Genomic DNA, 25762 nt, shown 5'->3' on the forward strand with positions numbered 1-25762 from the left:
ACCCACCCCTCAGCCGTGCGCCCCAGCGCAGCGCATCCCTCCGGGGGCTGCGCGCCCCGCGCCGCGCCCCCTCCCTCCCCTTCCCCTCCCTCCTCAAGGTGACCCCCGGCCCCCCGCCCCCTCCCGCGCCCCCTCCCCGCCGTCCCTCCTCCCCCCGCGGCTCCGCCCGCCGCCCTCCGCCGCACCGGGCGCGGGTGCGGGCGCGGGTGCGGGTGCGGGCGCTGCGCTGCGGCGGGGGCCGGGAGCCGCGGGGGGGGCCCGGTGCTCGGCCGGTGCCATGCCGCCCCGCCGCCCCGCCGCCTCCCGGGGGGGCAGCGCCCGGCGGCGGCCGGGATAATGCGGCTGCGGGGCCGCGCCGCCCAGCCCGGAGGCATCGCCAGCGGGGCGCCCCCGCCGCCTCCAGCGCCACCACCATGTCCCCCCCGGCCTCGGCGGCCGCGGCCGGCGAGGGAGGAGGCAGCAGCGCGTCGGGGCCGCCGGAGGAGGCGGAGGGGGGCCGAGAGGAGGTGAGGTGCCCCCCACAACCACCAACCCTAGCCGGCTGCACGGGGCCGGCTGTGCGCGGCGCGCCCGGCGGAGGCTAGCCGCGCCGCGCCCGCACAGGTACGGACCCCCCCGGGCCGGGAGCCCCCCTCCCCTGACGGCCCGGAGACGGGTGGGTGCCTCGGGGACCCCCCCCGGGACTCGCCGCCGGGCTCCGAGGGGCAGCGCAGCCCTCTGCGGGGTGGTGCGGTGCGGTGCGGGGCTCGCTTCCCCGCCGGAGCCCGCAGGTGGGGAGAGGCGGGCAGGGGGCTGCGAGCCCCCCTCCCCGCCCGCGCCCCCCTTTTCCATCGCTCGGGTTGCGCTCGGAGTGCGCTCGGGGGTCGTGGGGGGGCTGGAGATGTGGATGGGGTCTGGGTGGCAGGCGGCTGGGGATGGGGAACGAAAAGGGGAGATGCCAAAAGGAAAGCGAGGAGGAGGTTGCTGTGCTTGGGAAGGATGCGCCGATACCCCCCTTTCGCCCCTCGGGTGCGGGGGGATGCCAGGAGGTGGCACAAATGCGGGGTGGCTGCGAGGGAAGCCCTGCGGAGGGACGTGGGGACTGCTCTCAGGCCCAGGCTGGCTCAGGGCAGCCCCCGGGCACGCTGCAGTCCCCCCGGCTGGTGGCTTTCTGGAGCCCAGGCCGCGGGTGCCAGGGGGCAGGGATTGGGGTGCTTTGGGAACAGGGAGCAGCACGGGGCAGGCTGGGCTGCGTGCCCCCCAAATTGTGCGTCCTAAGGGAGAAGCAGCAACCACGCAGAGAGGAGCCCCCGTGTGCTGTGGGGCCGGTGGTCCTGGAGGGCAGGTAGGCAGTGTGGGGTGGGCAGTGTTGTCCTTGTACCCCACGGTGTCCCAGCTCGGTGGGGTGCCCAGGAGCTGGCACATCGCTTGTCCTCTGCTGCTGCTGGGGAGCTGCCGCTAGCAAGTGCTGCATAACCCCGGTGTTCTCTGCCTCCTCGGCTCCAGGAGAACATCCATGCAGACGCGTAGTTGTTCTATATATACAGACTTATATTTAGATGGAAATAATTGTGGGAGAGGAAAACTGGAGTGCAAGGACTGGGAAGCTGTACAAACGCCGTATGCTCCGCTCTGCGGCTCTGCCTCAGCTCCCGTCTCCTGCTGCCGCTCGGCCACCCCCAGACCCCAACAGGGCTCCCAGCAGACCCCGTGAGAGGCTTTTTTAGCACAAGGACATGCTTGTGCCACTCTGGGACGTGGCCCCTCACCTTCTGTGCCCCGGCTGGTTGTGTGAATCAGCGCAGGGTCCAAGTGGAGTGGCTCATGAGAGGTGCCAGCGCTGAGCCGGTTTGGATGACACAAGCGCAGCAGGGGCAGTGCCCGGCTGGGTGTCCCTCGCTGAGGGTGTCCCCTGCCTTGCAGGGCTTACGAGAAGATCGTCTGGGCTTTGATTGCTCTGCTGGTGGCTGCCAGCTGGGGTGTCAGTGTAATCGCACCCCCTGGGAGCAGACAGAAGGGCTGGAGTCCGTGACCCGCACGGTTTAGGCTAAGGGCACGCTTCCCTCAGCCAGCAGCTATCACAGACTGGCATGAAGCAGCCTGTGGGGGAGAGGGAAGCGGCATCTCCTGCTCACAGAGATGTCTGGGGACTGCAAAATGGGAACTGAGATCTGTCCTGATTGAAGGTGCCTCAACTCGACACGCCTCAGGTCACCTCGGAGCCCTGTAAGGCTTCGGCAAGTGGCAAGTGGCAAGCCAGCGCGGGCTGGAGACGAGCTGCTTTGCTGTCTGAGCTCCTGCTTCCTTTTGGCATCACATGCATACACCTACACTTAGCAGCGCTGAGCTGAATCTCACTCAGCAACTCATTTCCACTTCGGAGGGGATGAAATGCCAAGGGACTAGCCCCTCAGCCTGGGGACAAGCTTAAAAAACCCCCTTGTCCTGCAGCCCCGGGGGGATGCGGCGGAGGGAAGCGGTCCTGTTCCCAGCTGCTGTGTAAAATGGAGCCCTCGGTACCGTCGCAGGCGCGGAGTGCTGGCAGGCTTCCCTGGCTCCTAGATGCTCTGCCTTCCCCTTTCCTCTGCAGTTGGCAGCGCTGCCAGGCTGGGGCCGAGCCAGCTGCTGCTTCTAGGCAGGTAGTTCCCAAACCTGGGCCGTGGGCACGCGGGGGTGAGCCGGGACCCTCCTGACCACGAGTGGCCTTGGGAGTTGTTTTGTTTTGTTTTGTTTTGTTTTTCTCAGCCCTATAGAGAGGTGTCTCCGGGACACCTACCCCTGTGTCCCCCAGGCCACCATGTAAAGTCAGGAGGTCAGCGGGAATCGGAGAGCTCAGGCTGTTACGGAGAGGAGCTTTGTGGACCTTGAAGGGCTGATGGAGTTTGGTCACAGGATCAAAAAGGTGCGGGCAACGAAGGGATTTTTGCCCACGTGCTTGGCTACCGTGGTCCTGGGCAGGTTTGTCCCCTTGAGGGATGATTGAGAGGTGGATTGCCCAGCTCTCCACAGCAGGAGATGCTCAAAGGGTCTGGGCTCTAGCAGTGACGGGGGCCTGCTCTTCTGCTTCCCTGTGTGTTGTGGACATTTCTACTTCATGGCTGCTCACAAATCATCACCTCCATCCTTTCCTCTCCACCCCAGAGCAGCAGCTGCGGGTGTGGGGCTCCCACCTCCCTTCACCTCAGGGGCAATTTCCGAAGCAAACACCGCGTGTGAGGCCCAGCAGGGCCTTTCCCAAACGTGCCTTCCACACGCACTCAGAAAACAGCAGCTCCAGGTGAGGCTGTCCAACACCTTCTATGTGACAATTTGGGCAAGCCTCGTGCCCTATTACTCCATCAGACTGCAGCAGGCAGGCGGCGGTGGCGTTTGTGCCACAGCCCCCGCTCCTCCGAGTGGCACCGTTCTGGGACAGAAAGGATTTCCCCGTCCCCTTGTGTGGGCTCCTCCAAGGCTGGGGAAGAGCTCGAGGAGGTGACCTTCTTCGGCTGTTCCTGCAGGGGAAGCCTTGGTGCTGCTTGTTTGCTCCCGAGAGCCCCGTGCAGCCCGGGAGAGGAGCAGGGATGCTGCATTTCCTACCGGGATTAGCCTCTGCAGCTGGCTCCTCCTCCGCCTCTGCTGTGGTTGTGTCCCCTGTTATTGGCACTCGAACGGCTCTCAGAAACCCCACCGGCGCAGCCGATGTCTGCGTGTTTTACCTCAAAAGCCTGGGACGAAACGGGCTTGTAAACAGTTTTACGGTAGGGGTTAGCGTGACCCCGGGGAAGCGCTGCAGTGTCTGAGTGCCGCGTAGCCTCAGGAGGAGACTGGAGCGTGGACTGGAGCCCTGCTAACACAGTTCCTGGAAGCGAGCCGCGGCTGCATCATCCTCCCTGCTGCCGTGCCCCGGCTCCCTGCCTGCGGCGGGCTCTGCCGGGATCCCTGCAGAGCCACCCCACAGAGCCCCCGTGTCTTCCCCAGCTCTGCCACCAGCTCCTGCCCTCAGCTGGTTGCCACAGAGCAGGGCCTCAGTGCCACCTGGGACCCCCAGAGCGCCGTGCCATCGTTCCCCCCCGGTGTCACCGTCCCTTTTGACGTGCTGCTCACCCAAGACTGGCTGCTGGGGGCAGCAGGGAGGGGAATTGTGCTGCCTCCGGGAGAAAAAAACCTCTGCTGGAGGCTTGGGCTGGGTCCAGCCCCACTCAGCACCGTGGCAGAAGTCCCACTGGCATGGGGTGGGCCAGGCTTTGGCACGGAGCAGGGAGGAAAGGTTGGCATGTGGGACTCTACGGGACCAAGCCAAGGGGTGGGGGGCTTTTTAAGGAGAGCGAGGGGGACTTTTTAGAGGGAAGAAGAGGCCCAGATCACTTCCTAGGCAAAGGCAGCACGGCCTCTGATGAGAGAAGGGAGCCCGAAGGCATGGCACATGCAGATGGAGATGGGACACAAAGCTGAAACCCTCTGAGGGACCTTTGTGGCAAGGCTGGGGTTCCCACCTCCTCTCTTTTTGGAGCTTGCTGTGTTGGATGGCGTCTGTGCTGGAGGAAGTCTCGTGTATAAAAAAAAAAAAAACAAATAACCTCTTTGCATGTCCTCCCTTGGGGTTTGGTAATTGACCAAACAAGCACCTGCTGGATCAATACTCGAGACTTCAGGGTGTTGCAGAGCGTGACAAAGGTTTCCTTAAGAGGAGGGTTCCCCAGGTTTTTATGAAACCCTGCACAGTTGCTGTGGCGAACGCACCGGTATGGTCCCTCTAAGAAGTCCCGTGGCTGAAGTCCTGCCCCTTGGCCATCACTATAGCCCTGAGAGCAGTTCTTAGAGAAAAAGGCACGAGCTTTCACACCCACGCCCCAGGACGTGGGACATGTCCCCCACCAGGGCTGCGGAGGAGGGGTGGTCTCCCTTTGGGGTGGCACTGTGCCACCTGCACCTCGGCTCGCTCCGTTCCCCGTCCAGAGCATCCCGCCTCCTGCTCGCCTTCCTCCCGCTGCTTCATCCCACTGACCTCTCCTCTTGTTTTCTCTCCCCCTCTCCCCGGCCCCCCCCGGGAGCAGCAGCGGCCGGTGAAGCAGTCTCTGAGCAAGTCTCTGTGCCGGGAGTCCCACTGGAAATGCCTGCTGCTGTCGCTGCTGATGTACGGCTGCATGGGGGCCATGACGTGGTGCCACGTCACCAAGGTGACCCGCCTGACCTTTGACAGCGCCTACAAGGGCAAGTCCATGATGTACCACGACAGCCCCTGCTCCAACGGCTACGTCTACATCCCGCTGGCCTTCCTGGTGATGCTCTACGTGGTGTACCTGGTGGAGTGCTGGCACTGCTACACCCGCAACGAGCTGCAGTACAAGGTGGACGTGGAAAGCGTGCACGAGCGAGTGCAGCGGATGCAGCAGGCCACCCCCTGCATCTGGTGGAAGGCCATCAGCTACCACTATGTCCGCAGGACCCGGCAGGTGACCCGCTACCGCAACGGGGACGCCTACACCACCACCCAGGTGTACCACGAGCGGGTCAACACCCACGTGGCGGAGGCCGAGTTTGACTACTCCAACTGCGGGGTTAAGGACATCTCCAAGGACCTCATTGACCTGGAGAGCTACCCGGCCACGCGGCTCCGCTTCACCAAGTGTTTCAGCTTCGCCAACGTGGAGTCGGAGAACTCCTACCTGACCCAGCGGGCCCGCTTCTTCACGGAGAACGAGGGCCTGGATGACTACATGGAGGCCAGGGAGGGCATGCACCTCAAAAACGTGGACTTCAAGGAATACATGGTGGCCTTTTCCGACCCGGACAACCTGCCTTGGTACGTATCCCACTACGTCTTCTGGGTGGCTGCTCTGCTGACCCTCTCCTGGCCCCTGCGGGTGCTAAACGAGTACCGCACCTCCTACGTCCACTACCACGTGGAGAAACTCTTTGGGTTTGACTACGTGGCGGTGACGCCGGCCGAGGAGCGCTCCTTCTGCCGGAGGATGCCCCGCGTCAACACGGTGGACAGCACCGAGCTGGAGTGGCACATCCGATCCAACCAGCAGCTGGTGCCCAGCTACTCGGAAGCCGTCCTGATGGACTTGGTGGGGCTCTCGGGCTGCACCAGCTACTCGGCGTGCCGCTACGGGGGCTACCGGCAGAACTGCGAGCGGTGCCACAGGACTATAAGCAGCTCGTCCATCTTCTCCCGCAGCGCCCTGAGCATCTGCAACGGCAGCCCCCGCATCCCCTTCAGCAGCAGCCGCTTCTCGCTGGGCCGCCTCTACGGCTCGCGGCGCAGCTGCCTGTGGCAGAGCCGGAGCGGGAGCCTGAACGAGCAGAGCTGCCCCACGGAGCAGACCCGCCTCTCCAGCCAGGTCACGGTGGAGGAGGAAGACCCCCCTCCTTACCAGGACGCCCTCTACTTCCCCATCCTCATCGTGCACCGCAACGAAGGCTGCCTGAACCACGACCACCGTCACCTCCACCGCAACGGGTCCTGCGTGGAGACCTCACTGTGAAGGCAGGGGGGGGCACTGGGATCTCGTTGCCCATGGCCTGGCCCGAGCCAGCGCAGGATTTGGGGAGAAGAGCGCCGGGGAGGGAGACGGCCCGGGAGGATGAGGCGGGACGGAGCGGTGGCTCTGACCTCCTGGGGGGGTGAGTGATGGATGGTGCTCTCCCTGACGTGGCACAGGACTCCAGACCGACCACCACATGCAAAAAAAAAGAAACCCCAAAACCATAATCCAGCAGCGTCGAGACCCAAAGGGGGGAATGAAAAGACGGGCCTGTTGCAGGGAGGGGGATGCTTCGGCTCCCAGCTCCGTCTGCAGGCTGGAAGCAGCGACCTCCAGGCACCCTGTCGCACCTCTCGCCACCCCTGCTCCCACTGGCACCAGAGCCAGAGCCCTGGCAGGGTGCAGGGAGCAACCTTACCTGCCTGTGGGGTGCCCAGGAGCTGACGGGCAGGTCAGAGAGAAGGCTGAGCGCCACGAATCCAGCTTCCCCCTGCCCCAACCACTCCCCACCTTCCCCGTTTGTTTTTTAGACCGTGCTCCGACTGTTAGGTGCTCTCGCTGCTGGGAACGGCATCGTCTGTAGAAGACCCCGGGCATGGCTCCCGGGGAAGCTTTGGGATGCCAGCTCTGAGGGTCAGCATCCCAGGGGCGAAGGGCTGTGTGCTCGGGGAGGCAGCAGTGGGGAAGGGATGGAGGTGTGGACACAGAGGGAGCAGAGAGAGGCAGCAACACCGACCTGCCGGCTGGAGGAGGGCTCAGCTGGAAGGAGCGCAGGAGGCCCCTGGTGAGCTGGGGAAGGGGACGGGGCTGGCGCTGGGACAGCATCGTGTTAAGAGCTTGTGTGTCCCTTGGCAGGGGTCCCCAGCCTCGAAGCGGGTCCTAATTGCTTCAGGCGCAGGGAGGTTCAGCTGCAGCTCACCCACTGATAGAAGGCCAGCAGGGTGGTGCATGTCTGCAGGAGGGTGTTGTGCACCAAATCAGGCTGATTTCTGGCTGCAGGCGGAGCCGCAGACTTCTGGCAGCTTGGCTTTGGCAGAGAGCTCTGAGGGGCAATGAGGGAGAAAGGCAAAAACACGCTGGAGAGTTGGGAACCCCGGGCTGGGGACGTGGGGAGCACAGCAGGGAGGCGTCCGCCACCAGAACAGAGCCTGGGGAGGTGTTAGAGGGGAACCTGCTTAAAACCAGGCAGCTTTTGCTATGGGGGTATTTCCAGGGAGGCGTCAGGGGAGCTCTGTGCAGCTCCCCGGCTTCTCTGCCTTGCTCTGGTCGGGGCACGCTGGCCTGCACTGAGCTCCGTGCTGTCCCCTGCTAGGAAGGAGCCTTCGTGTCACCGAGCCTGCAGCACAAGGGCATCCGGCTCTTCTTCTCCGTCAGCACGTCCCCAGGTCTCTCGTGTCACTGCTCTCAGAAAAGCTGTCTCCTTTTCCATCAGCTCTTTTGGGAGGTGGATGCCAAGGCAGCCAGTGACGTCTCCTGCCAGCGCTCCTCAGCCTCACCACGCTTCCCTCATCTGCTGGGGCAGAAGAAATCCAAGAGCAACGTGTCATGGGTCACACGAGCAAGTCCATTTCTCGAGCTTGGTGTCTCCACATCCGTATTGGAAGGGCAAGACACAGAAAACAGCGAGGCACTGTGTGTAATCCAGCCACAACTCCTCCTCCTCCCAACTTGTTGATGAAGGATCTGGTTCTCTAGGCACGCCACTGCATTGCTGCACCGACCGGGTCTCGGGGACCACGCCGCCTGGCTTTTGAAAATCATCTCCAGTGGATTAAGTTTGGAACTGCAGGATCCTTCTCTGCTGCATCTCTGCAGGATGCACAGACAAACAAGGCTGGGCTTGGCTTTGCCCCCAGGGTTGTTCCTTCTGCTGCTCTTTGTGCCTGCATGCCCTGGACAGCGTCTCTTGCCCTCCCGGATTGATTTGTCCTCCTGGGTCTCAAGGGCTGGACTCCAAACAACGGTGATTTGAACACAAAGTCCCTTAAAATCTCACTGTTATGCTTCTGTCTTGTAATCTACCCTTTCTCTCGCTGCCAGACCTAGATGTCAGCTTAAACAAGAGGGCCCCTGTGGAAACAGGGAAGCACAAGGTCTCCGGTGTGGGTACATCCTCCTCTGCTTTTTGTTCTCGTTGGCACAAATTCAGGCCGGGTAGCAGTGCCCTGCTGGCTGTCCTGGAGTTTCCTTGCTCAGTGATTACATTTGGCTTGCTGGGCGCTTGTGCTTCTCTCTCCGAGGGCCCGACGTAAGCTCAGGCCAATGCTGAGGATCCTGGTGAGTCTCTCACGAGAATCCCCTCACGAGGTTTCTCCAGGAGCACACAGGCCCAGGCTCCGGAAGGCTCTGCTTTTTTCCACCTGCCCTTCACCCCTCGCAGCTTTCCATGGCCGTGGAGTCAGACTCGGCACGGCGCTTGCCAGTGGGTTTTCCTCTCACGCCAGGGCAGGGGCAGTGGGAGCACGGCCAGCTGCTTTGGGCTAGAGAGGACTAATGTGTGAGAGGAGAGGGCTTTTGGGCTGAAAAACGGTGGGTTCATTAGCACAAGGGGAAGGAGTCAGCCTGTGGCCTGCCCCAAGCCTTCCAGAATCACACTCCAGGCAAATACTCAGGGTTAGCGCTGGGGAAGCTGCTGTTTGACCTCAAACAAGCACAACCCCTTCTTCCTCTTCCCCCAAAAATGCACACTGGAGACCCACCCCACCTCTCCTTCCAGCCTCTCAGTTATGGCTTCAGTTCTGCAGGACGCTGCCTTTCCTCTCGCAGGGCAGAGCAGTGCGCTCCTACACTGCTGCAGCAGCTGCAGGGTCCGTGTCTGTGAGAATACAAAGTTGGGATCGGGATCTGCATGATCACAGAAACGTGGCATGGTTTAAGCACAGCATTAATGGGCCATGGTCGTCCCTGGTGTAATGCCACTGAAGCCAGTGGTGCCGTGCCAGTGCCAGCATGGCTTAGCAACTCCCCAGGGCCATTGCTCCTTGAAGCCAAACTGATCTGCCGCAGTGGTGCTCTGATGCACAGAGTTCGTGTTGGGGTTGGCCAGCGTGGGTGAATGGTGGATATCTGCTGGCTCTTCAAGCCATGGGTTGAATTGTTCTGCTCTGCTGCCTCCGCCACAGCTGCTCTGCAAAGGGAGATGTTATGCCCGTGGATGTGATCCCAAAAGCAAGCTAAAATGAGCAAATTGACCTCTACCGCACTGGGAGAGCAGCCTTCTTCCACAGCACCGCAGCCACACACGAGGGAAAAGAGGTCCCAAGGTCGGAACTGAACCTGCAAGACCCATGGCCTCCAGGACTGCCTTTCCTCCTTCCCTCCTCGCTTTCTTTGTCTTACCTGGGGGAGGGACAGCTTCCTCGCGGAGGTGAGCCAGCTCCTCGTCCTGCAGCCCCAAGGCAGGCCCTACAAGCAGGTACATCCTCCACCTATGCAACACTCCCAGGATCTGCTGTGTTTTCAGGAGCCCATGACGACGTGCAGCACATCCATCCAGCACTGAGAACAAGCACAGCTGCTGCTAAATGGGTTTTATTCCTCCCCTCCTAACGAGGACTGCTTTTGTTGGGGCCTTTCGCTCATTCGTTTGGGTTTTGTAAACTCTGGACTCCTGGGTAAACGAAGCTTGCAAGAAATCGGTGCCCATCCCGACCCGTCCCCATCCCTCTGAACTTTGGGAACGGGTGGATCAGCTGCTGTGACTGTCGTTTCGTGGGCTTCGTAGAGCAAAGTAACTTCAGGCACAGCCACACAAGGGTCTTTCACTCCCCATCAGCGCAAGCTGCTTCTGCAACCGGAGCTACTCGCATTAGCGAGAGGAAAAAAGCCTCGCTAGGCTGCGTGGAGATGACTTAGTGTTTTGCATCCGTCCCACGGTCCCAGTGGCCATTAGCAGCGCTGTCAGCTGCCGTGCCGTGAGTTCGGGCTCTGGATGGCAGCCCACGAAGCGGGCAGGGTGAAGAGGTTTGGAAGACCCAGAGTCTGTACGCGTCTGCAGAGCACACGCAGGGAGAGGCCTTGAGAGCGTTTCGGGTTGCTGCTCCTTGCTTTAGAAATGGAATCGCTGAGGATGGTGTGGGTTTAAGCACCCTGCTCCAGCCAGCTCTGCTAGAAATGTGCAGTGCTCGTGGAAAAGGGGTGCCAGAGGAAGGCTTGGATAGTGCCACAGGGGCTTTGCCGTGGGGTAGGGTGATCAGGAATGGAGGCTGGAGCTTAAAATCCTCCTCTGCACCTAGATAGAGGTCTGAGCTTGGCATCCAAATGTGTATTGATGAGGGGCAGGGCATGCTGCTGGGTGCCCACGTGCAGTGCTGGGGGATGCTGCCCCACAGAGGAGCTCGTGTTGGTGGCTTTGGTCTGGTACGGCCCCTCTGTTCCCATAGGGAGTGTTTTTTGGGGTGGCAGGGCACTGCTCGTGGCTTGTGGGAGGAAACTCCTGACCTGGATTTTGCAGGAGGATGGCGCGAAGTGTCACATTTGCTGCAGTGACTGGCAGGGAGCCGGGATCAGAGCACGGAGCAAGCTGTGTTGGAGATGAAGCCCATCCCCTGCCGGCTGCCTCAAGTGCGAGAGCTGTTGGATCTGCTCCCTGGCCAGTGCGCTGCGGCTCCGCTCGCCCTCCCCAAACCTGGTGTGAAAACGGTCTCTCGTGGCTGTGCGGGACCAGGGGGGGCGCAGAGAGGGTGTATGGGGTCAGCCCTCAGAGGCTGTGCAGGTGGGGTGATTTTAGTGGGAGACGCGAGGCTGGGCAGGGCCAGGCTGTGCTGGAGCAGCGGTGTTTGGGGGCAAGGAGAGGGAGCAGGGCAGCGGGTGGAGAAGGCCTGGGATCTATCAGGCTTTTGGGGCAGGCTGTGCGTGCCCCAGGGGACGTGCAGGAGGCATTTCCCAGCCGAGGTGCCCATCCCAGGCCTCGCTGCATCATCAGAGCAGCGCTGCTGCCTCCGAGCCCCGCGCTGACAGCTGGGGCACGTGGCAGCGAGCCGCAACGGCTGATGCAGCCACAAGGTGTAAATGTCACTAATGAACAAATTGCCTCGTGCCTGGGAGAGCCTAATCCATCACGGCTGGGGACAGGGATCTGACAGGGCCGGCTATTTCGGGTGCAGCCTGTGGGGAGGAACCGCTGCACGTCTCAGCTGTCCCCTCTCGCCCAGGGAGGCCGGTGCAGGGCTTGGCTCCGCGCTGCTCCCCACCACACCAGCTCCGTGCCACCACAGGAGGGACCAGGGGGGCATTTGGGCTGGCAGAAAGCTGTGCCCAGCCACCTGGAGGGCTTGTGTCGCTGGTCCGGGGTGCAGGGCTGTGGCCAGGAGTGCTTGCTGTGGTGCTTTACAACAGGAAATTTGCTCCCCAGTTCAATCCCATAGTTTGCCCCTACATGAGGTGCCCTCAAGGCGATGCTCCAAGCCAAGCCCCTCTGTCAGGGGACACAGCCGGCTGTACTATGCTGTCTCAGTGCCGTGCACAGCCCCAGGATGGATTTTGGTGTGAACAGACCCAGCCCTGTCGAAGCAGAGGGATGCCGAACGCAGCACCAATCCCCCGCACCCCCTCCTGCTCCTCCACCCCCAGCTGGTGCCCGAAATCAGCCCGCCGTCCCGCTGACACCATATGCCAGCGCGACACCTTGCAAATCGCTGCCTCTGCGGCTGCGAGCAGAAGCCGAGAGGCTGGGGGAGCTCCTGCCCCCCTGCACGAAGCACGGCTCGCCATCTGCCACAGCCAGCAGCCAGCCCGCGGCACCCGCCGCTGCGTGCGCACAGTGGAAGCCCCCGTGTCGCTCCCCCCCTTTTTTTCCTTTTTTCTCCCCGTCCTCCCCCCGTCGGTCTGGCACAGACCCACGCACACCCCACGGGCGACCCGCTGGAGAAGCTGCTGGTGGGTGCTGTCAGCTGCTGGGCTTTGATTTTTAATGGTGCTTGGAATGGTTTGAAGCCTTGCAGAGCGGTGTGGCGGCCAAGGGGCTCCCGGGAGGGAAGGCAGGGGGTCTCCAGGCCCCAGGAGGGGGGCCTGTGCTTGGATGGGGGTTAGAAGGTGTTGGCGATCCTGGCTGTGCACATCGAGAGGAGCTGGGAGGATCCTGGAAAGCAATTCAGCATTTTTTCCAGTGATAAATTTTCCATGAGCCCTTTCCTTTCCGCCCTGCTCCTCGCCGGCTGTGCTGGCTGCTTACTCCTCGGCGTGCTGGAGGGATCCCACTGCTGCCCTCCTGGCACCAGCCCTGTGCCTGGAGCTATGCACAGGCTTTCCCCGGACCAGGACAGCCCCATTAAGCCCCCCCCATTACTGCTGGAGCCGCTCCTTCTTCAGTCTGAACCTGAGCTGGGTCTTTTCTGCTGTTTCTGAACACGAGTCCTCATCTCATTCAGGTGTGTCATTCAGTGGAAATATTTTGTAAATGCAAACAAAAAAAAAAAGAAACAAAATCTTTTCAATACCTCGCTCTCGAGGGTGGGAAACAAGGCGTTGGAGATGCCCGGGTGGGAAGGGCTCGCAGCGGCTGCCACTGGCTGCGTTTTCTTGCAGACGTAGCCCCTGGGAGCATCCACGAGTGGTTTGGAAGGGGGCTACCTGCAAGGCTTTGGGGTGACCCACACGGGCACCCCTCATGTGGCCGCTGCTGCCAGTGACAGCCCCGTGCTCGACCCTTTCTGATCCATCCGGTGGGTGTCCGTGTCCGTCAGGCAGAGCAAGGCAGGAGCGGGTAGGTGGCGAACAAATTCTCTGGTGAGCACTGGGAACAGTTTTTACTTTTCAGCTATGTCAGTACGATCTAGCTCTCTCCGTCTCTCTATATATGTACAAACAGTATATCACAATGTTGCCTTTTTTGTTGGAAATATCAAAGTACAAAGATTGTAAACCAAATCGGTGTAATAAAAGTTTCAGATGATTCACGGAGGCGGCTGTCAGCGGCGGGTCTATGGGCACAGGTCGCGGTCAGAGCCGGAGCCCCCGCGCTGCTCCGAGGGCAGGGGCTGACAGGGGGGAAAGGCAGCCATAAGGGGAGTGTTTTTCCCAAAAATGCAAATAAAGCCAAGCCTCTGAAGGACAGGCTGACTTCCCAAGGAGCACTACAGCACTGCTGATCCTAGCACTAAAGCGCTGCGAGCAGATGCCGTTCTGCAGCAAATGAAGGATGACAAACAGCACCCCATGACGAGGCTTTGGACAAAGCGGGATATTTAGACCACGGGAGGCTGAGCAGGTGAGTGTCTTTGCTACCATCAGGTACTGGTGACATTTCAGAGGCTGCCCCTTTTCCTGTCACAGCAGAAGACCCTGCAGCCCCGGGCAGCAGCTGTACCGTGGTGTCCACCATGCGACCTTTCCTCCCAACTCCAGGCAATACTGCCTGTTTGGGGGGAGCAGGATTTCTCTGCACGGACACGCACTGGATGCTTTGACCCCTGGGGGACAGCAGGGATGGGGGGGCAGCTGGGGAAGCAGCCCCAGAGCCCTCCCCTGGGGGTTGAGGGGCTGGATTGCCGACCCCAGGTGCTCTACTGGAAGCCCTCCACTTGTGCAGGGGAGGTTTGTCAGCCTGGATCCTATGTGGGGAGCAAAACTGGTACCTGGGGAGCTTTCTGCAGCGTCCTGGTCAGAGGGGCTCGGCTGGTGGCTGCGGCTGAGGTGCCAGCCGGGCGGCATGCCGGTTGGCCCACAGCATCTGCCCGATGAGGAACTCGTTCTCCTGGCCCACCTCTGCCAGGCGGAGGTCAAACTCGGTCAGCGTCTTGTTGCCCGCCAGCCCTTCCAGCAGCTGCTTGCCACCGTCCTGCAGCGGGTAGAGGAAAGGAGCCCAAAAGTGAGTGAGGCTTCACCCAATCCTGAAACCTTGCTCCCAAGAGAAGGACGGGGCTGGAGCGTAACCTTCTGCAGCGCTCAGCGCTATGACACGTGCTAATGGCTCCCTCTGGGTATCGTGTCAGGAGTCCTCAAGCTCAGGCTGCTTAATGGCACGGACACAGAGGATAACCTGCCAGGAGTCTGCTCTAGCAGCTCACCTGGTGCATTTCCTTCCCTTGCCTGAAATATGGTCATTAGGGATGCAACCATTTGGCTTTTTCTTCCCACAGCTCTTCTCTTTCCCATACCCAACGCACTTCCCAAGCCCATCACCTCCATGCAGGCAGCCCCCTCTCCCCAGCACCCTGCCCGTTAGACCTCTTGCTAAAAAGGACAAAATGTGAGAAGGGAGAGAAACCTCTCTTTAAAGGGGCACAGAGGATTTGATGCATCCCTAGCGAAGACCTCCGTTTTCCCATATGTAAAACAAAGACGAAAACAGCAGCCCACTTCTTGGGGTGCTACAGAGCTGCACAAACGGGTACCAGGGGAGCTCATCAGATGGAAAATGCCAGGCACAAAGATTATTGTTTACTAAGCAAAAATCCTGCTATCCTTTCCAACGCTTGTCCCCTTCTATCGTTACACTCAGATGGTTATCCATGTCCAGAACCATAAAAATGAGGGCTCACAAAAGGTTTTCTGCCATCAAATCCTTTTAAAACCGTTGTCAAACATATTGATGCCAATATTCCTGCCAGCAGGGACAGCTGGTCTTGCTGTCTCTTTATTGTGACAGCGAGAAAAATTGAGGCAGCACAGAAAGTTTAAAAGCCAGCATGATTGCATTTAGCTGTCTAGTTTCAGATTTCTAAAGCTCCTTTTTTTAATCAGCAGAAGAGAAGTGGTCGGCTTTGTGGGCATGCTGCACACTGCAGCTCTGAGGGATGCGCTAAGATTTGTGGATGCTCCTCTGCCTAGAAAACGTGCGCCTGTGGCTCAGGAGCCACAAAGAAGCATCCAGATGTGACACTTTTGACCTGCCACACCGCACCAGAGCTGCGGGGGGAATTACAGGAGCTGAACAGCAGAGCCAATTTTCTAACTATGTCCTCCTGACAGACAGGAGAGATTCTGGGAAGGGCGAAAACTGCCTGTGTGCCACTGCGTGACAGATGGCACAGCAGATCCGAAGTACAGAGGATATGAATAAGGCCCTCATCTTATGCCACCTATCATTTTTATCTACTCCCACGTGGGTAAAGTGGCTGTGATTCCCGCAGGCACACTCCCTGGATTTCAGTCTCCTGTGGGGAAAATCCCTCTCTGCCCAGAAGCCTGGGAGCCGGCGTCTGCCTGAGAGCCCCGTGAGAAGAGCTGGGCATGAGTGAGATAAATGTGTGTGTCCCCACAGAAGACGTTCTCCTTTTTGCTGTCTGTTGTAGTCTCTTCACTGCTTGCAACTGATTGTTATCCCAGCAAGACTGAAACGTGAGGGATGCCTCTGCCCTGTGGCTTTGAGGCGGACCAGGCTCAGCATCTCCTTCACAACCAAACCACGCGCTCACAGGATGCCTGAGGTGGGACGGGACCTCTGGAGGCCACCTGCTGCAACCCCCTGCTCAAGCAGGGACACCGAGGGCAGGTTGGGACCGCATCCCAGCATCAAACCTCACAACCACGTCCAGCTGCAGGGAGCGGGGCTTTCTCTTACCGGCCCGATGTGGTTGCACGACAAGTTGATGGACGTCAGGGTGGCGTTCTGAGCAAGGACCTGGGACAGCAGCACAGCACTGGGCTCCGACAGCATGTTGCTTCCCAGGTGGATGGACTTCAGGGTGGCGTTGGCCAGCAGGGCACGGCCCATCGCCTCCCCGCCCTCGTCCCCCAGGTAGTTGAGGCGCAGGTTCAGGGAGGTCAGGATGCAGTTCTGGGCCAGCGCCTGGGCCAGGGCCTGAGCCCCCGCCTGATGGATCTTGTTGTTACACAGATCCAGGGTTTCTAGCTTGCTGCGGTTGATCAGCTTGCCCACAGCTTGTGCCCCCGTGTCCCCGATGAGGTTGTGGGACAGGTTCAGCTCCACCAGGGCGGGGTGATCCAGCAAGCTGCGGACCAGCAGCTTGGTCTTGTCGTCATCCACGTTGCTGCGCGTCAGCTTGAAAACCTGTGGGGTAAAGGACAGGGATGCTGAAACAGGCGCTTTGGATGGAGCTTTGCATGAGTCCTCAAGCCTGTGGCTCACCAGAGATGAGATTCATCTCCCTTTGCTTTAGATGCATTTAGCTAGTGGGGCAAAGTAGCTATTTTTTATTGTGGAGAGGGCAGGGCATGACACTGAGGTCCTCTGCCTGCCCCAGGGTTCACCTCTTGGAAACTCCCATTCCTCTCCTCTGACTCTGTGGGATCTCTAACATATAGGGCAAGTTCGCCTCTCTTTGCTCAGGCAGACAGGAACCTGCAAAGGGAAGGGTGCTGCCAGCAGGGAAAACTGAGCCTAGGTTTCTCCCCCTCCTCCCCCTCCAAAGGCAATCTGAAGATCGAGCTGAGGAAGAAAGATTGATTTTGGGATGCATTACCTTCAATTTGTGGCACTTCTTCACGGCACCAGCCAGGTTGCAGCAGTCCTGGTAGGTGAACTTGAAGAGGTTCCACTCGAAGTTCATGCCGCAGTCCTTCACGCCGTAAGTAAGATGAAGCTCTTCAAGGTAAGGGAGAGCAGTAACGAGGGCTCCCAGGTCATAGTGATGTACGGGGACCTCGCCAAGCCCCAAATCACTCTCTGAATCAGAGATGTCATCTGCCTCCTCCTCTGGATCCACCTTCAGCGGCGGCAGGAACTGGTCAACCTCCAGTTTCCGCACGTAGTCTTTGCAGAGCGGGATGAGCTCCAGAACCTGGTTGGGGTCCGTGGTGTTGGGGACAAAACTTTTCAGGATGTTCTCCAGGTGACGTTCGAAGAACATCCTTTTCCAGCTGTCCCCGTAGCCGGAGATGTCACACACCTGCCAGCGCTCGGTGCAGCACCGCTTCCAGTAGTCCTCGTCACTCACTAGGTTGGCAGTGACCGCGAGCGGAAGGGCAGTGGGGAGCCTGTCCAGCACCTTCCTTTGGTGCTCAGGCAGGAGGCGGTCTAAAATAGGGTTTTCTGGAGGGAAAGGAGAGAGGAGAAGTTGGTCTGGGCTGTAGGAAGTGGGGCTGGCCCTCTGGTTCTGCCCGGCCCCCCAGCGGCTGATACTGGCTCCCCTCTCACTTGCCATCAGCTGGTGCAGGGAGCTAAGCTGGCAGAAAATGACTCATTTTTGTGTAGGATTTCTTACTTTTATAACAAAGCACCAACATAATTGGGTTTACCCTCATAATATTTGGGATCTGCACCAGAACCTTGGCTCCCGGTTTAAATTTGGGTTTAATGCGGTTGATATTCAGAGCAGGACTGCTGCTGCCAACAGAGCTGCGCCAGGCTTACAGTGACGGAAGAGCTCGGCTTGCCAGTTGCTGAACTTACTCCCTTTGGTTCCTAAACATATTAAAGGACAATATTTGAGAACTGAGTTACCTGCATGCTTTGCATGCAAGTCCTCATGACTTTTTATCTGAGGTCAGGTGTCTGTCTTACCCGTGCGCCTATCTGCACATAGGGAATCAGATTTTGAGGCACAAAGTGGGGTTAATCTTATATTTTCTCTGTCTCTGTGGCATTCCCTCCCTAAGGACACCCAGAGTCCTGCCACAGGCTCCTCCTGGAGTCTCTTCTCCGTGTCCCACAGCCGGCACTGCAGGACTCTGCAGAGTCCCACAGCACAACCAGAGGTGGGACAGAAGCAGGATAGCTTCCCTCGGGGTCACATTTGGCATCAGATTGATCAGGCTGGTAGGACCATGAGGTCTCTGAGCTCAGCCCCGAGGCACCACACCATTTTACAGCCCCCATGTGGGCACATCCTTGGGCTTTGCTGCAGCCCCGCTGAGTGACGGCTAGGCCCTTTCTCTCCCGTTCCCAGATGAGATGTGCTTTTTATATTTTACTCTGCTTCACCCGTCCACCTGCTTCAAAAGCACATTCCCTGCCCGAGGGTGTAGCTTGTCACATCGCCACCAAGAGCTGTGGAGGAAGCCTGAAGCCGTGAGCACCACCACGTGTGTTTGGAGGCTCCTGGCAGCAGGGCCCCTTTCTGCGTCCCTCGTACAGCACTCCATCCCCGTGCTGGGAACCAGGCCCGTGCGTGACCCACGAGAAGGGACCAGAGTGTGAAAGTACATACTCAACAACTAAATATTATGTTTAACTAGCTGCCTGGGGAGACATTTCCCCCACTGCTCCTTTGGGCTGGGTGCCACACCGTGCCTTTCAGCTGCCTCTGTGCCTTGCTGGCCCTCTGCTCCCACACACCCCGGGGAGAAGCTCTCCGTCCCGCTTACGGGTGAAATTGTGGACGATGTGCTGGAGGCAGAGCTCGGTGAGCTGGGGGACGGCGGCGAGGGACCACTCGGGGTCCTCGATGATGCGGTGTATGCAGTAGGAGTCGGCAGTCAGCCTGCTCTGGGAGCGCCGCAGCGAGGGAACGGGCCTGCTCCTGCCAGCAGCTTGCTGCATCCTGCTCACCGCCCACAGCTCCGTCACGGGAGGCACGAGGGAAATTGCTCGGGGTCAGGAGAACCACGTTTTCCAGCTGGGCTGCCTGGAAAAGAAAAAGGCAACCTTGGAAAGAGACCGGCTGTAAGGGTGTCCAGCTCACACAGCTCTTCTGTCATGTGGTTTCCCCCACCCTTCTTCTGCTTCCTCTGCTCGCACCGGAGGCACTGCAGCAAAGCAACTATTATTTACCCTTATCTTCATCCACTGCCTTGCACAAAGAGGTCTCCAAACACTACATGTAATAAAAGATAACAGGGTGGTGTTCATTCAGTGTGCCGTTGAAGAGGATGGACAGGAATTGAGAGCTCCCTGTCTTTTCCAATAAAATAAATAGGCGAAGCTGGCAGGAGCTGGGCTTAAAACAAAGGGGAAAGGTGGTTCTTCATGCCGCCTACGGTTAAGCTGGGGAACTCCTTGCTGCGGGTGCTGACAGCCGGTGGAGGCTCCGGGACAAGTTCAGGGAAGAGAAACCCTTCGGAAATGATTCAGTGCCCAGAAACCACACCTGTCAGAGTCTGAAAATGGTTGGAGGTGGGAGAGTGCAGGTGGAAACAAACACATGCACTTGCATCTGTTTCCCACTCCTCTGGGGGAACCTGCTGCTGTCAGAGAGGGATACTGGGCCAGATCACCCCCCAGTTTGATCCACAGGGCCTGCCTGCCCTCATGGCTTTTCACAGGCAGATGCTTACTATAAGTGCATTCATTTTTTTCTGCTTTGCTCAATTATTCTCCAGCTGAACTCTTTCCAAACATCCATTAACCGATGAGGCGGGTCAGACCTGTGCAGACCCACACAGAGCAGATATGAGCTAAGAGAACCAGCCTGGAGCAGAAGGCAGGATGCCCATCCCTATTAGCTCTGCAGAGCTTTCCCAGACCAAATGTTCCCATTTGCTGCTTCCCACCCCAACCTCAGTTCCAGTGCCTCAGTCAGCATAAGTCCCTCATTCTCTGAAAGCCCTGTAAGGCTTTGTGAGCTTGCCTGCCTCTGCTCCTTCCCCCTCCAAAAGAGATGTGAGGAAGGGCCTGTAAAAGGAACCTACAAAAGGGGAAGAGAGGAGATCTGTGAAATGCCAAGAGCTAAAGGTCAGAAACAAAACGATCCATGTTGTACTGCAGCAAAAGTGTCAGCAAATGCTTCTTCCAATGTGCTTGTAGCAGATCCTGGATGAGAAGAACCATTTTGGGATGAGAGTCAGGAGACGGGGTGAGGGAGAGAGCAGCAGCAGGGAATCCTCCAATGCAAAGCAGGAGGACACAGGTGCCAAGGGGAGCTGCATTTCCTGGCAGGCACTGCTGCAAAGATGGCAAAAGCAAAGGCTGTAGAAGAAAAAGAAGCCTGGCCTGAAGAAGGGTGGGTGTGGGAGGAGAAGGAACGGGCCACGTGCAAATGAGAGAGCTGGGAGTCCTTCCTCTGACCTCCTCGGCCCAGCTGAAAACCCAGCTCATGGGGCTTGTTGGGTTTCAGCAGGCAGGCACAGCACAGCCAACGCTGGCAGAGGAGAGGTGACCGGGAAAAAGGCTTTCTCCTTGCTCAGCCCTTCATCCCATTCAAAAAGCATCTGTGTCACTCTGCCCCCCAGGCCACTCACAGCTAACTGGGGCTTCTGATGGCTTTTCTGACCGTGGCTGTGTCCCCTCGCCTGGGCTGCAGGAGGCTCATCGAGCCCGTCCTCATAGCTGGGGTGCTGAGCATGTATTTAAACAGCAAACCAACATTTCGCTGGCTCCTCCTGTGATCTGGAGATGGGACATCTGCTCAAACCTAAATTTCTCTGCTCGTTAGATTCACCCCAAAGCCCAGAGCCTGACCAGGAGTCGTGTGGGAAGCGGTGACCTCTGGCTGGTGCCTCGTACCAGCTCTCACAGCGTTGCTGCAGCAAACGCCGGCTGTCCTGCAGAGGAGGCATCAGCCAGGGGTCCTGGTGCTGGTGCCGGCTGCTGGTGCCACCAGCGCTGCTCCCTGCCCTGAGGCTGATGCTAAGGACCCATTAGGGCAGCGTATCGCACACCGCCTCTCTGCAGTGGGCCTTAAGTAAAGGAAAAAAAAAAAAAAGGATGCCAGACGAGGAATCTATTTAGCTTCACACATAATGAAATTTGTCTGTAAGGGGATAGCAGGCAGAATTAGGCCAGCTGGCCACTTGGGAACATGGCTCATGATGTCGCCACCGCCCTCCAGCTGGTGCTGAGGGCCAACACCGCGGTCCTGCACGGCCAGACCCCTGCCCGCTGAGGGGCTTCAGCGGCAGAAAAAGCCCTTTAGGGCCTGAGTATCGCTCCCACACCCCCTGTGGCTATCTACGACAGCCCCCGAGCCCCTCACCTGCCAGCGAGGCGGCCGCTGTTGCCCGGTCACCGATGTGTATCCGGGGCACACGGCTCCGGGGCGGGACTTGGGCACCCGGGTAACCCAAACACATCACCCTCTGGGTGTCACCCGTGGGGATCCCAGCCACAATCACACGTGGAGCCCCCCCGGGGAGGCTCCTGCAGCACTGGGGGGCTCACGGTGCTGCTGGCACGGCCAGGTGCCACAGCCACACTGCACAAAGGGATGTAAACGTGCGTCTCATTTTCCCCCTTCCTCAGACCCAGGCGTTTTGGTATTCGCCAGTAGCTTTCCAGGCTGAAAGGCGACTTCTGCTCTTTCAAAATGCTGACGTGCTCGGCAGCGGGGACATCGCAGTGTGTGCCCTGTGGGAGCACGCATAGCGCTGTTGCCAGCCCTCCTGATATCCCTGCGAGTCCCCAGACAACTGGCATTTTTGGGGAGCCGCACCGCCTCTCAGTTAAAATATATCCCCTGGTTGTGAAGACGAGGTTACAAATGTGATCTGGGAAGGATTAAAAAATGAAGCTTTTGAGGCCTACTTCGTGACTTTCGGTGATGTGCAGCTTGACTCCAGCAGTAGTGTAGGAGTGGCCTGATGCTGCATCTCCAGCTCCGGAGAAGAGTGTGAGGCAGCCTGGGATTCAGGCTGGTGTTTAATCAGAGGGGATGCCAGAGCCCTTCCCAAAAGCTGGCCCCACACTAGCCGTTTTATTTCTGGAAGCACTTTAAGATCTTGCTTTTCAAAAAAAAAAAAATATCATGGAGATGACGTGGCCCAAGTATTGCAGTCAGTTGTGGAGCTGGGTGCAAGCAGGTGTTGAATCTGATGAAAACAAGCAGTGGTACCTTCAAAATGGCCAGGTTAACGCGTTTATTTCCAAGCACACAGACATCAGCATGTGCTTCCAGCAGCGTTTGCAGCGGTAGGTGCTTCAGATGCCAGCTCAAATGCAGCTGGCTAAGTGTGGAGGGCAAAACACCCCTCCCATTCCCATTCCCATTCCCATTCCCCTTCACATCTGGGCTCACAGCCATTCCCAAGTGCCTACGGCTCAGCAAGATGAGGACCCCAAGGAGCAGGAAGAACCTCCCGAGCTCCTTCTCCAGGCCCCCCTCCTGTTGCCTTCTGCTAGAGAGCACTGCTAGAAAGCAGCCAGCACCTGCCAGCAGTGGCAAAAGGCTCAGGAGGAGGAAAAAGCCCCTGCAAAGCCAGCACTGAAGGGACGGGGAGCATCCCACACGCTGCCTCTCCTCCCAAAGCCTTCCGCTCTCCCCAGGTCCCAGCAGGAGCCGTGCAGCTGCTGGCAGCTATTAATAGAGGTGTTGTTGATCGTGAGTTGTGTCTCCTACCGCTCCCTGGGATGAGCACTAATTACCCTTCGTTAGCTTGGGTTTGGTTCCAGCTCCCGCCTTCCAGCCCCCTGCCCAGGCAGTGCAGGGGCCAGCGCGGTGGGGAGTGGTACCTGGTTCTCGGGGCACCCCATGGCCTCGTCCCTGGGTGCCGAGGGCAGCAAGGAGTTTTTCTCGGCCTGGCCTTTCAGACGTGCCCCAGGAGCTAAGCAGGTGGTGAGGCGAACATCAGCACCGAAGCCTGAGGATGCTGGCGGGTGGGATGCTCCCTGCTTAAAATTAATGAAAGAAACAAGGTGGGGAATAAATTATATGCAGCAGATCTGGTCTGCTCTTGTAGCTGGTGCCCCCACAACCACCCGTCACACCCAGGTCTGTGAGAAGCAGCATCCTTCCTCTGTGGCTGGCTTAAGGCCACCCCAGCATGCGGCTTGATTTGGGATCTGTGCTCAGGGCCCCAGCGGCTGCTGCTCGCAGCCCCCTCTCTCATTTCCTCTCACCGAGATCTCTCCAGCGCCAGGCCAGAAGATTCAGGCCCCTCTGCCGACTCCCACTCAGCCCCTGGCATCGCATCCCAGTGCCAGATGGCAAAGCAGCTCTGGCAGGAGCCGTGCCAGGCTCCCCTCCCTCCCTTGCCACCCTTGGAGCTACAGAAAAAGGCTGAGGGACCAGCAGAGCTCTTCCAGTGGGAGCAGACTTCGTGCTGCCCTGCTTTCCCCCGCCATGGTGGGCATCCCCATGGCTCCCAGCTGCCATCAGCCCCCCTCTGGTGATGGGTGCCAGAGCCCCAGCCCCTTGTCACCTCCTTTTGTCCACCTCTGCCTGCCTGACACCGCAGGGGCTTCCCTCAGCATCTGGGGGTCGCTCATCCCCATAGGGCCAGCTTGGGCTGGCTCCTGGTGGGCGACCTGGGGGCTTCAACCAAAGCAGGGGGGAAAATTAGAAGCCCAAAAGAGCAACGCAGCCAGGCTGAGGCAGGAAACGTCAGCGGTGCTTCTGTCAACGCCGCAGCCGAGGCAGGCAGGCGGCTCCTTAATTATTGATAGTGCTTATAAATAAATGCTGGGACGGGGAAGGGAAGGTTATGGCAGAGCCCGCGAGCTGCTCCCAGGTGGGGGAGGGAACCCGAGAGCTGGGTTGTTTTAAAGGTCAGGCCGTTTTGCATCTCCTTCCCCCTTTTCTGTGTAACACTCAGTGATATTGGAGTCGAGGGCTTGTCTTCCTTGGGTGTCTTCCCCGTGCACCTGCCGAAATCGGCTGGCAGACAGCGAGGGAAGGGAGCGGGGAGGGAACGCTGCCTGCAATGTGGGGCGAACGAGGAGACAACAAAATTAGTAGAGCAGCAAATCCCAACCCGAGTGTAAATAATTCACCATGTGAAAAGAAGGTCTACGGAGCCTACGATTTTATCCTCCTCTTCCTGGAGCTCCAGCCTGCGCCACCTCTGATGCGAAGGAAGAGGGGAGGGTGTGAAACAAGGCTGGGCAAGGAGCAGGGGATGCCAGGACCTCGGTCAGGGATGAGGGCAGAAACCCTGTGCCCGTGCAAGCCTCTCCTTGCTGCTCCCAGTGACAGGCACAGAAACACCGGCTGCAATTCCAAGTGTTAGAGCTGGCTGCAGAGCATGGCACAGGAGGGACGTGGTGGAGGCAGTTCATAGGAGGTGACCCCATCTCCGATCCAGCGTGACACTGGTCCTCGGCTTCTGCTGGCCTCTCTCTGCAGCCCAGGCGACCCAGAGCAAAGCTCCTGCAGCAAAGCAGGCCAGGAGAGACAAGCAAGGGCTTCCAGCTCCCCTGCTGCCAACGCCAGATAGCTGCCTGGGGTTGGGGCTGGCAAGCCCTGGCATTGCAGGGGCCTTGGGGGGCCATCTGGACTTAGAGCGCCGTTGCCAACTCGATAGCACCTGCTCATGGCTAAAACCACCTTGCTTCTTAATTAGTTTCCCGCTTCCCACTGGCCCGTGTGTGCCTGCAGCCTTTGCTGGTCGGAGCTGCAACGTGTGCCCAAGGAACTGCTTGCACCTCTGATCCCTCATGGATGAATGCAGGCAGCTATCTGGCTGGAGAGCTCCATTTAAAACCCACGTTACGTGCCCTCGAGCCCTTGCAGCTGAGCATTGCTCTAAACTGCTTTTTGGTTGGATGAAACCTTCTGCACACACTGGATGCCAAACTGGCCCTCAGACAGCTCGCCATGAAGCTGCTCTCCCTGCTGGATAGGACAGCTAGAAGAACTGGGTAAACTTATTTTGTCTGCAGTGGTGTCCTGAGCTGTTGCAGCCTTGCTCCTGAGAAACCCAAGCAGCAGCTGATACAGCAGTGGATGCCAAACTGACAGGGAGACAGACCGGCCTGATTCCACGTTGCATTTGGCTGCTGCAAAGGATCCCTGCACTGTAAGGGGCTGGGAAAGAGTTTACAGGGGTTCAGCAGCTTTTAAGCTAAAAAGCAGGCCAAAGGGGGTTAATTTTGTAAGGCTGCTACTGCTGGCAAGCTCAGGCTCTGCTTTTGGAGCATGATGCAGGAGCAGCTCAGGCTCTTCTCTCCTCCTCTTCACACCTACTCTCCAATACCGACAGCAGACATCATCTCCAGCAGCAGCTATTAATATAGCAACACGAATGCACTCAGAAGGACCTGGGAAAAGCATTTTCCCAGTCAGACAGAGCATCCTTCCCCTCCCCACAGCCCGTACTGCTGTGGCTGGAGCAAAACACAGCAGCTGTTCAGCACCAGGCACTAACAGCATGAACTGTCCCCATCATCCCTGCCCCATGCACCCCCTCCAGCACCCCTCTGGCCACGTCACAAGCTCCTGAAGCACCAGGCCAGCTGTTCCAGCCCTCCCTGCCACGCTCAGGTGTCCTGCAGATATGATACAAGCACCAGCAGAATCCCTGCCTCCAAGAGATCACCAACAACACAGCTCCCACCTCTTCCCATCGTGCTGAAGATATGCTCTGCCTTCCAGCACCGGAGGCTACTAACACTAGTCAGGAAAGAGCCTGTGAGAGGTTGGCTGGAGGAAGGGAAGAGGTTTGAGACAGCTCTGAGCTGCAACACAGCATAAAGTACGGGGCAGGGTGACGTAAAGTCCCTGTGCACTCTGCTGACAGCTGAAATCTCTTGGCAGCAAAGGCAGATGCTCAAGGACATAGGCTTGCAACCCCTTTGCAACAAGTTTTGCCTTAGTTCC

At 58.9% G+C, this 25762-nt stretch overlaps 2 protein-coding genes across 4 annotated transcripts; one reads left to right on the forward strand and one right to left on the reverse strand.

The window, feature by feature from the left end:
- The first annotated feature begins 174 nt into the window (after positions 1–174).
- TMEM151B (transmembrane protein 151B) lies at positions 175–13352 on the forward strand. Its single transcript, XM_027454009.3, has 2 exons — positions 175–506; positions 5016–13352. Exons 1-2 carry the CDS (start codon positions 414–416, stop codon positions 6450–6452), a joined length of 1530 nt encoding a protein of 509 aa, XP_027309810.1. The 5' UTR covers positions 175–413; the 3' UTR covers positions 6453–13352.
- Positions 12824–25704, reverse strand: TCTE1 (t-complex-associated-testis-expressed 1). Of its 3 annotated transcripts, XM_072035699.1 has the most exons (7): positions 21206–25704; positions 18660–18919; positions 17243–17385; positions 16817–17134; positions 15955–16404; positions 14027–14229; positions 12824–13429 (listed from the first exon to the last, which is right to left on the reverse strand). In XM_072035699.1, exons 2-6 carry the CDS (start codon positions 18832–18834, stop codon positions 14053–14055), a joined length of 1263 nt encoding a protein of 420 aa, XP_071891800.1. In that variant the 5' UTR covers positions 18835–18919; positions 21206–25704; the 3' UTR covers positions 12824–13429; positions 14027–14052. The 3 variants fall into 3 exon arrangements, with proteins under 3 accessions (XP_071891800.1, XP_027309812.3, XP_038032517.2); XM_027454011.3 differs by having other exon boundaries at positions 16817–17385; positions 21206–21931; XM_038176589.2 differs by having other exon boundaries at positions 12824–14229; positions 16817–17385.
- Positions 25705–25762: the final 58 nt, after the last annotated feature.

This window comes from Anas platyrhynchos, chromosome 3, assembly GCF_047663525.1.
Source record: "Anas platyrhynchos isolate ZD024472 breed Pekin duck chromosome 3, IASCAAS_PekinDuck_T2T, whole genome shotgun sequence".
Lineage (NCBI taxonomy): Eukaryota > Metazoa > Chordata > Aves > Anseriformes > Anatidae > Anas > Anas platyrhynchos.

What these genes read in the sequence shown, in the direction of transcription:
- TMEM151B (XM_027454009.3), top strand. Translation starts at nt 414, where the DNA reads ATGTCCCCCCCGGCCTCGGCGGCCGCGGCCGGCGAGGGAGGAGGCAGC. An exon ending in CGGAGGGGGGCCGAGAGGAG is followed by an intron (nt 507 to 5,015) that starts GTGAGGTGCCCC and finishes CCCCGGGAGCAG; the next exon opens with CAGCGGCCGGTGAAGCAGTC.
- TCTE1 (XM_038176589.2), bottom strand. Translation starts at nt 18,834, where the DNA reads ATGCAGCAAGCTGCTGGCAGGAGCAGGCCCGTTCCCTCGCTGCGGCGC. An exon ending in CATCGTCCACAATTTCACCC is followed by an intron (nt 17,386 to 18,659) that starts GTAAGCGGGACG and finishes CTTTCCCTCCAG; the next exon opens with AAAACCCTATTTTAGACCGC. An exon ending in AGAAGTGCCACAAATTGAAG is followed by an intron (nt 16,405 to 16,816) that starts GTAATGCATCCC and finishes TTTACCCCACAG; the next exon opens with GTTTTCAAGCTGACGCGCAG.